Raw genomic sequence first — 8,965 nt, 5'->3', positions numbered from 1 at the left:
TGTATGTGACTCGAGAAGAAATACATAATTTGCTCACCATAATAAGAATTAAAACGTCACGTGTACAGTCTTAAATTTATTTCAGAGGAAATGGCAAACGGAAAAGTGTGCCGAGAATGAATTTTGTCTCGATGACTGTGTCACCATGACCAGTGAGAAACTAAGTCCCTGCCAGATTGTAATTTGAACCGACCTAATTTGCATGATAAAAACACGTGTGAAGAGACGGTTTATTTATCACATGGGTGGCCTTTCTTAAGTATGCAGGATACACATATTTTTTTAACAAGATTTTAAGTAACAAATGTGAAAAGAAATGGACTTTTTATAACCTTCTTCCTGTTGCAGAGATACAACTTAAAGGCTGACATATAGTCCTATTTAATTAGTTTAATTACTTCCAGGGCTTTTCCCATCGTTGCGGGGATGTATAAATTAAGCTTTCTGCAAAGTTTTAGGTTTGAAGTCCTTACCAATTACGAGAAATAATTAAATCTTTATTGTTTAGCAACAGTTCTCCAGGACTTGGGCTATTTTTAAACCAAAGATGGCGTCGGAGACAGTCAAAGCGCGCTTGCGTACAATGGTAAACAAGATAGAAGTAAACCCGTCTAAAGCTGTCAAGGCCACTAAATCTGCTGAGAAGAGAAAGTGGACTCCTTGCTTTATCACCACGCAGCACCAGCGCTGGGTCGCGCTGAAAGAAAGATGGTTTTTGTCAGAGAAACATCGCTACAAATTGAGAACCAAGTACAAAGGGGATACTGAACTCGCCAAAGTTTTGCTGGACACGTGAGTACATAGGCCTATTAGAAAATTAGATGTACTTGTAGCTTGTCAGCTGAAGCCTGTGGCCTTATTCTTGCGAATATGTGCTGTGAGAGATCGTATAATATTAATTTCCGCCTGCGCAATTTCCGGAAAACATCCACTTTCACTTTGAGACTGTTCTGTTTACATTCGACACTGTCAACACCACTTTGCAATACTGAAATAATTGTTTCTGTGTTCGAAAGCTACAGCCAATCGTTATTATATCCCCTTAGGTACAGTTTTATAACATTATTGGTACATGTAAACAATATTAATTAACTAATTAACGCTACGAATATGGCAGCCTTTAATATAGATAATGTTCAAAAATGGAGAATTCCGCGTGAACAGGGAAAGGAAACAAACTTGCATTGTCTGATGAAGGGACGTTAACAAATAACAAACACGTACGTTCGTGTGTCACGGATGGCCTTGATGGCAACAAAAATAGGTTTACGTCCCCTCTTCTTTCCTCGAGTTCTTTGTTCCCTTTCTTTTTATCTGTTTGTGTTTGCTTTAAAGACAAAGTCCTTCATTTGTAACCTGTCATGAATCTGGATAAACGTTATTTGTATTTGTTTGGACAAAAAACGACATTTTACACAGATCGAGACAGTCAGCATTCTTCCGAGACCGCGCTAGCAAATAAAAATACATTTATATATCGATCGATTTTAGTTAGAGATCCTTTTATTTTGTTTTACCATTAAACGCACAAAAACAAACTCTTGTGAGGTCTCGTCTAGCCCCCTAAATATGTGTTTTTGTCGGACTCTTACGTCACAAATAAAGAAAAACCCATGTTCAATCGATACATTAGGCTTTAAAAATACATGTGTGAAAACATTCTCTTGCGAGATGTTTTTCTTTTTTTCTTCAGAGCTATTTTTGTTAGTACATGTAACACCTATGTCTATTTGCAATATTAACCCAGCCACACAGTATAATAGTGCTATACACAGGGTGCAACCATGTTTGTTTTGTGTGTGCAGAGTTACTAGTTTTGTTTTGTTTGGTAAAGCCTACACAAATTTGCAAAAAAACCCAACACACACACAAAAACACTATTCAACTAAAAATCGTGCTCTACACAGAAAACAGCTATACTGTTGATGTTATTAGTGTTTGTGTTTATTGTGTGTGTGTGTGTGCATATATTTAAGTGAAAGAATGCTCACATGCCATTGGCAACTCTGTGCAGATCTCTGGCCGGATAAACACAAGCAGGACATAATGTTAAAGGCGAACATTCACAAGGTGTAACATTTACTACCTTTCCTTTGTTATGGCCCTGTTCCTACGTGCAAAACATACCATTTGCTCGTCAGTAAAACCGACAAAAACACCCATCAAAGACGTCCGGATAAGGTCAGGTGTCGGACGTAAAAAATAAAGCAGTAAAACCTCGTTCAAAGAGTTTTTTTTTTATTTAGCTGATCCATAAAAAGATAAGACGGGAAAAGCGTGACGAGAGATGGGGGGTGGGAGGGCAGAGAGAGAGAGAGAGAGAGAGAGAGAGAGAGAGAGAGAGAGAGAGAGAGAGAGAGAGAGAGAGAGAGAGAGATTGGGAGTGGGTGGGCAGAGAGAGAGAGAGAGAGAGAGAGAGAGACAGAGAGAGAGACAGAGACACAGAGACAGAGAGAGAGAGACAAGGAGCGGATTCAAGACTTACAGCTTCATTGAAATAGAAACTATAAGACACAACTTGAAATAAGACGTGAACAACACATCGACAGCAGCAATAATACGAGTAACAATAAACAAACAAAAACACAAAACACGCTCGAATTAATAACAAAAACAACAACAACAATAAACAAAAACAAAAAAAAACCGCAGAATCAAGTTTTGTTTGTTTGTTTATCTGTATTCCTCGTATCAGTCATTTTACAACCTAAAAACTATTGACCCAATCTGATAAGCTCAAGCGCACGAGTTCCCTCTCTCACTCTCTCTCTGTTTCTCTCTCTCTGTTTTTCTCTCTCTCTCTTCTCTCTCTCTATCCCTCTCTCTCTATCTCTCTCTTTGTGTATGTGTGTGTGTCTCTCTCTCTCCCTCTCTCTCTCTCTCTCTCTCTCTCTCTCTCTCTCTCACTCCCTGTCTCTCAGTCTCTAGTCGCTTTCTATCTCACTCTCTGTCTCTGTCTCACTCCCTGTGTATCTGTCTCTCAGTCTCTTGTCGCTCTCTCTCTCTCTCTCTCAATCTCTCTCTCTCTGTCTCTCCGTCTCTTGTCGCTCTCTCTCTCTGACTCTCTCTGTCTCTGACTCTCTCTGTCTTTCTCTCTGTCTCTCGTTCTCTCCCTCTATCTCACATCCTTGATTTCCTCATTAGTCCACAATCAAAGCGTGTTTATGTCTTCCAAATCATTAGCTCCTCGTCTGAGAGAGATAACCTCGGCTGGGGTTAACTCGTGGAAATACTATCGACCCCAACAACATTTCTCCACCTTCCGCTTAATGCCTCCCGTAGGAAGCCTCCATTATCCCCCCCCCCCCCCCCACCAGCCTTGAATCATATTTTCTTTCGCCTTAGGCGTTGCTTTTACAGTTAGTTGGGCTGTCAGGAACAGATTCTGTTGGGATTTTTTTTAAATTCTTGCACCAACATTTATTGTAATATTTGTGTTCGCTTAAAGACCAACCAGAGTGCAAACTTTTTATTGTGCCACTGGAAAGGGCTTTATAACAGGACCGCAAAAATATAATTATATCAAGTTCCATCTCCTCCGATCGCGCGTAATTGGCTATTGAAAGTGCTCATTCTCACCTGTAATTAACTATAAGGGAAACAATCTTAAAATTTTGCCATCGCTTAACTCCCCTGGCTAGTGACGTCAAACGTGGAACACACTGAGCGAGTAAACATGGCGTCAAGCGATGCAGAGAGAGACGTTGCATTGCAACTCTCGTGTGAAAGCAGCGATTTCGACTCGGATTTAGAGACGAACGTGTTCCAAACACAATCACAATCTTGTGGAGCCCCTCAACCATACCAGTCATACCAGTTTGAGCCTCAGATTTCGAGTAGCGACGATGATGGCAGTGAAGGAGAAAGACAGGCACATGACCAAGTGCCAAGTGGGTGAAGTGGACCCAAGTCGTCTGAACTCGATGCATTGGTAAATTTCACACTGTGCGATTACTTACCATTTTGTGACACTGTTTGCTTACATTATCAGAGATTTTGAAGATCTGAACACAACAAAGCTAGGCATAGAATACCAACTATTGAAAGTTAACAATCATTGTCAACAATCAACTCAGTGTTCATTTCATGTGTTTATTTTTCATCAGTGCAGAACTTGCAATATCATCTCCTCTGTGAATAGCAACAGCATCTTTTTTTTAGTTTGTGGAATTGTAGTACTTGAGTTTGTTTCTTTTTTTCCATAGGATTGTCATGTTTGTGTGTCTTTGTATCACCAGGATTGAATGTGTTTGTTTGTTTTTTTTGGTTTTTTTTAATGGAAAGTTGCATGTGAATATTGAAGAACTGACCAAACACATCAGTGTTAAATTGAGCAACATGATTGGAATCAAATTTTTGCACACAGATGGGGAAAAGAATCAAACACAAGTGAAGTTGATTAGATTAAAAGAATATTTTATTGATCAAAAACCAAAACGCAGACTGACAGAGTAAGTAGATTTGTGCAAACAATTTTATTTTCCTCTCCTCTCCTCTTCTTATGCACTAGGTGTCATTGTGACAACTGTGAGCTCATGGACACAATCAAAGAATGTCGCTGTTGCACAGAAATGGAGCAAATGGAAGCCTTGATGAGAAAAGGTGTGAACTGCATAACTCATCACCCAGGATTCCAGTCAGTGTGTCTGGATATCTACTACTTCGTACTTGCTACAGATGGTGCCAGCAACAGTATGGAAGAGATATAGCTGATGAAAACAGGTATATATATAATATATCAAGGAGCAAAATTACAAATCATGGTTCAATGTAATAGATTCATTTACATATGTCGCGCTACTTTTCCTATACTGTCACCTGGTTGTCACGACATATATATGTCGCGTTACTGGCTCAGTCTGTTTGGTCGGTTCCAATTACCTCCCATGAATGCGAAAACCTATATGATCGTTTTTCTTTATTTTTCTCCCTGTTAATTCACCAGTGGCTATGTAACCTGTGTTGCAGAATTGCACCAGTGTAAGGGTTTTAAAATAACATTTACACCCAAACCAAATATCTTGCTGCAATGTAAATTTTATCATCGACACCATGTGATACAGTATACATGGGAAAGATGTCTGCTGCCTGATATTCATGCATTTTTAGTTTACTTGGAAAGTACTATGGACATTACATAGCATGCCTAATTTTGTCTGTGTGCAGTCGCTACCGCTACACTGCATACCGTATGCTGGCAAAGTTTGCATGGGGATGGCTGGGCAAGGATGTACGAGTAACTCTCCCTGCTTCTGCTGTCAGGAAGATCCGGGAAACCTTTCCTAACGCTACAGGCAATTACACAGGATATTTGGAACCCGAAAACTAGTTCTTTTAACAGTTTACTATTGTGCCAGTAGATATTTTGAAGCAGTTGTGAAGGTTAAACATTCACATCTACAGGTCCTGACTACATGTGGTCGTATTAGCACCCCTTGTAGCTGTACCGAGACTTTAGTGCTCTGACTGCCTGTTCTTTGTTAGGCTTGGCATATTGTTCACAAATGGGGCGGAGGCAACTGCTTGATGGACCGTTCCATGTCTTGGATGCTGTGTGTAGAGGCCAAGTCCACCACTCGTTCCATCAGTCTCCCCACATAAGCTGCAAACAAATGAGAACTTTATTAAGTGACCCTCCACCAACTTTGAAATAGGCATAATCTCCGGTGGCTGTTAGTGTTACCTTCCCCTGCACTGTTGTATGGATTGCTCCTGTATGAATGTGTATAAAAATGGTTTCTCTTTATTTTCTTTGAGCAGCCAAAGAAAAAAAATGTTGCAATACATTTGTGACATTGATTGCTATTTGTCTTCTTCCTTACTCTCTGATCTCCATTAACTTAAATGTTTGGAAGTTATTCTTCTACCTCTTTCATGCTTATCCAATGGGCCATTATTTTGTATGTACTTGCAAACCGAACAACACAAAAATAACTTTTGTACCAAAAGTCTCCACTTTCACTTCCTGGATGGAATAGTCCTTCTTTGATTTCCTGTAGACCAAACTGTAGCGTTCCTTTCCGGTCTGGTCAGAAGCCTGCAGTCTGTTGTTGTTTTCGTTAAAATGCAGAGCAGCTATGATTGTCCTGAAACAGTGTTTCATTTGACAAGGTACAGTATTTTGTAATTGCAAGTTCCATATCTCTATTGCCTACCTGCTTTGACACAATTGTGGTAATTATTGACAGAGCACAACATACTGCAAAGAAATTCCTCTTAGTATCTCCAACTGAAATGTGATAGGATGAGTGCACAATACCAACCCCCACACATGTACACTTTTGCATAGTGCTAGCAGGTATAGTGCTCATTTTAAGGCTTACTATCATTAAGCAAAAACTATCAGTCTGCTAAAGACATATCATCTGTACATTAAAAAACTGCAGATTATGACAGTTGATACTTGATATCCAGAAATAGTCTGAAGTCTAAAACTTTCCTGACTACTCTTGTGACGTCTTGTCTGAAAATAATTAATTGACCCACCACCCATACACACACATATAAACAGGACCACCACCACCACTTTTTTTTTAAATAATTTACTTACTTTTCTGTGCAGCCTTTGGGGTGACTTGAATTTTCTTGTTTCTTTTTATCCTGCGGTGTGTCTGAAGTAAAATATTGTCACCAATTTATGCAAAAAATCTGCTAGAAAATGATGATAATACAATAACAGTTGCTCAATGGATAAGTTAGTAGAGTATTTCACTGACAGATCTAGATATATTTACTCATTCACATCAATTCGGAACAGCATGTGACACAAAGTGACAATATATATGTACATGAATACAATTACAGGGTCTGCAAGTGCAACACATGTATCCAATGACATCAATAAACACTGCTAAAATTACAAACTCTGAATCAGATACAAATGTGTGCCAAAGTGGATCAGCCTCACATTTAGTAGTTACAGTGTCAGCTATAATATGCTTGATAAGAAGTGTGAATGACTAAGTACTGCAATGAATGACTGTGGGATTGGGAACAAGCAGATCTGTACTGTCTATACAATAAAAAAAATTAAAAAAAATGCAATGCCTACCTCTGTCTGAGTGCTTGCATACACTGGCGAAGGTTTGTCAGTTTCACTAGCTCCATCACAAGATCCTGACAAATCAGCTGTATGATGGTCAGATGGTTTAGGTTTTACATCACATTCACAAGGCCCAACTGCCAAAGCATCTTCCAGAATCTGCAAGCACAATGTTACAATCATTCTTTAGTCCTCTATTTCTGTATTTTTGTAAGTTAAAACAATTTTAACACTCAAGAAAACAGAATTTTCTACTCAAAGCTTACAAATGTACTAAGTTTTATTCAGTGAAAGTTGACAAATGCAGCGCCCTTTTATAGAATTTTTCAATAATGGCATTGTCAGTGTCACTGAACCTATTAGTATTCTTCATAACAATACAATTTTCCACCTTACCCTTTGGTGTTCCCTTTTGGCAAAGGCTCCTCTGACTCGAACACTCTGCTTTGGAGCCACAATGACAGAGCAAATTGGCGCTGTAACTGCCGTTGTTACTTGTGTCACAGTGCTGCTGGCTGTGGAGACAGATGCCACGCCCACGGTACTCGAGCAAGTCACCGTTGTGACTGTTGTTGGCGCCAGACGATGCGGTTTTTGCACTGTTGGCACTGGTTTATGGTTTAAAACCATCTTCGCTTTAAGTCCAAAACTTGCAGCCAGTGCAATCTTTCTTGGAGAGCAATCCGTAGTGAAGTGCAGACTGCATATCCGTGAGTTCTGGTTCGGCGTACCAAAACTTGGTCTGAAATCTGCTCGGCAAGTTCAAGTTGAACGAATTTAATCCACTGTCGCCGAGTTTCTGCATCAGTAGGAAACTGATGCAATGTAAAACCATCAGCATGCTTGCTGTTACACTCCGCAACTGCACAGTAGTAACCGACTTTCCTTCGCCGTTTGAAAGGGGGAACGTCTGTTTCGGTAGAAGATACAACCGCAGAGTTACAACCGTCCGCCATGATGTTCCACGAGTGACGTCACTGGCCTCAGGGCCGCCCGGTGCAGTTTGATTAGGTGCGCGAAATCGGATTTTATTAAAAAAAAAATCAGCAACACAAAATTTTGCAAAATCGTTTTCGGAATATTAACCTGGGTTGTGACAAAAATGTTTTGAACAGAAAAAAGTGTTGCTCTCTGGTTGGTCTTTAAAGGCACTATCCGACTAGTTTAAACCATCAGATTCTGACTCCCAGGCTTCTACACATATTACAAACAACCTTTTGTTTTTCTGTTGTGTCTCTTGTGTGTCCATATAAAGGCCTTTTGGTCGAGGCTTTTGTGAAGGTTTAGTTTTTACAAACATTTAACGTTCCATTAACTTATCATTCTTGTTTTTTTATTCAGAATATTGTAACGTTAGTAGTTGATCTTGGATTGATGTGTGCCACTCACTTACCTGTGCTGTTCTCGGGGTTGTATAATGCGTTTTGACACACACTGCAGAAGCCAAGACTCTTCTACAACGGAAGAAGAAAGAAAACTGGAAAAAGAGAAACGGAGACTACAACCCACAGGAAGACCCCATCAACAAACTAGACCGGAGAAGCCAAACCACCATTTTCCGTCTAAGGACAGGGCACTGTGGACTGAAGAAACACCTCAAGAGACTGGGCCTTGCGGATGACGCACACTGTGAATGTGGCTCGGAAGAGCAAACTCCGGAGCACATTCTCCAGAACTGCCCCCATCTAGAGACAATACGCCAGAAGTTCTGGCAAGAAGAGACCAGTGTTGGAGCCAAAGTCTGGGGTCCTGCCGACGAACTGCGCAAGACTGCGGACTGAGGATTTAGCACGGCCATCAACATCGAACGCAGAAGAAGAAGAAGAAGACACACACTGCATACACAGTAAGGCTTTTGCTAACAAGCCATGTAGGTTTCAAGTAGGACTCCGGAATAATTAAAGTTAGCGCACGGCATGTAAC

General features: G+C 40.2%; 1 protein-coding gene across 1 annotated transcript; it reads right to left on the bottom strand.

The window, feature by feature from the left end:
• Positions 1-5,951: 5,951 nt before the first annotated feature.
• On the bottom strand, positions 5,952-7,704 carry LOC138947032 (uncharacterized). The gene is made up of 4 exons (XM_070318461.1): positions 7,439-7,704; positions 7,052-7,201; positions 6,551-6,611; positions 5,952-6,086 (listed from the first exon to the last, which is right to left on the bottom strand). The coding sequence occupies exons 1-4, from the start codon at positions 7,670-7,672 to the stop codon at positions 6,076-6,078; spliced, it is 456 nt and encodes a 151-aa protein (XP_070174562.1). The 5' UTR covers positions 7,673-7,704; the 3' UTR covers positions 5,952-6,075.
• Positions 7,705-8,965: the final 1,261 nt, after the last annotated feature.

The sequence above is a fragment of the Littorina saxatilis genome, linkage group LG14 (genome assembly GCF_037325665.1).
Source record: "Littorina saxatilis isolate snail1 linkage group LG14, US_GU_Lsax_2.0, whole genome shotgun sequence".
Classification (NCBI taxonomy): Eukaryota; Metazoa; Mollusca; class Gastropoda; order Littorinimorpha; family Littorinidae; genus Littorina; species Littorina saxatilis.
The sequence above is the reverse complement of the archived record's forward strand: the minus strand, read 5'-3'. Positions and strand labels throughout refer to the sequence as shown.

Excerpts from the sequence above, each read along its gene's own strand:
- LOC138947032 (XM_070318461.1), bottom strand. The coding sequence starts at position 7,672 with ATGGTTTTAAACCATAAACCAGTGCCAACAGTGCAAAAACCGCATCGT. Across the intron at positions 7,202-7,438 it reads CCAAAAGGGAACACCAAAGG|ATTCTGGAAGATGCTTTGGC; the intron begins GTAAGGTGGAAA and ends TTGTGCTTGCAG. Across the intron at positions 6,612-7,051 it reads ATGCAAGCACTCAGACAGAG|ACACACCGCAGGATAAAAAG; the intron begins GTAGGCATTGCA and ends ATTTTACTTCAG.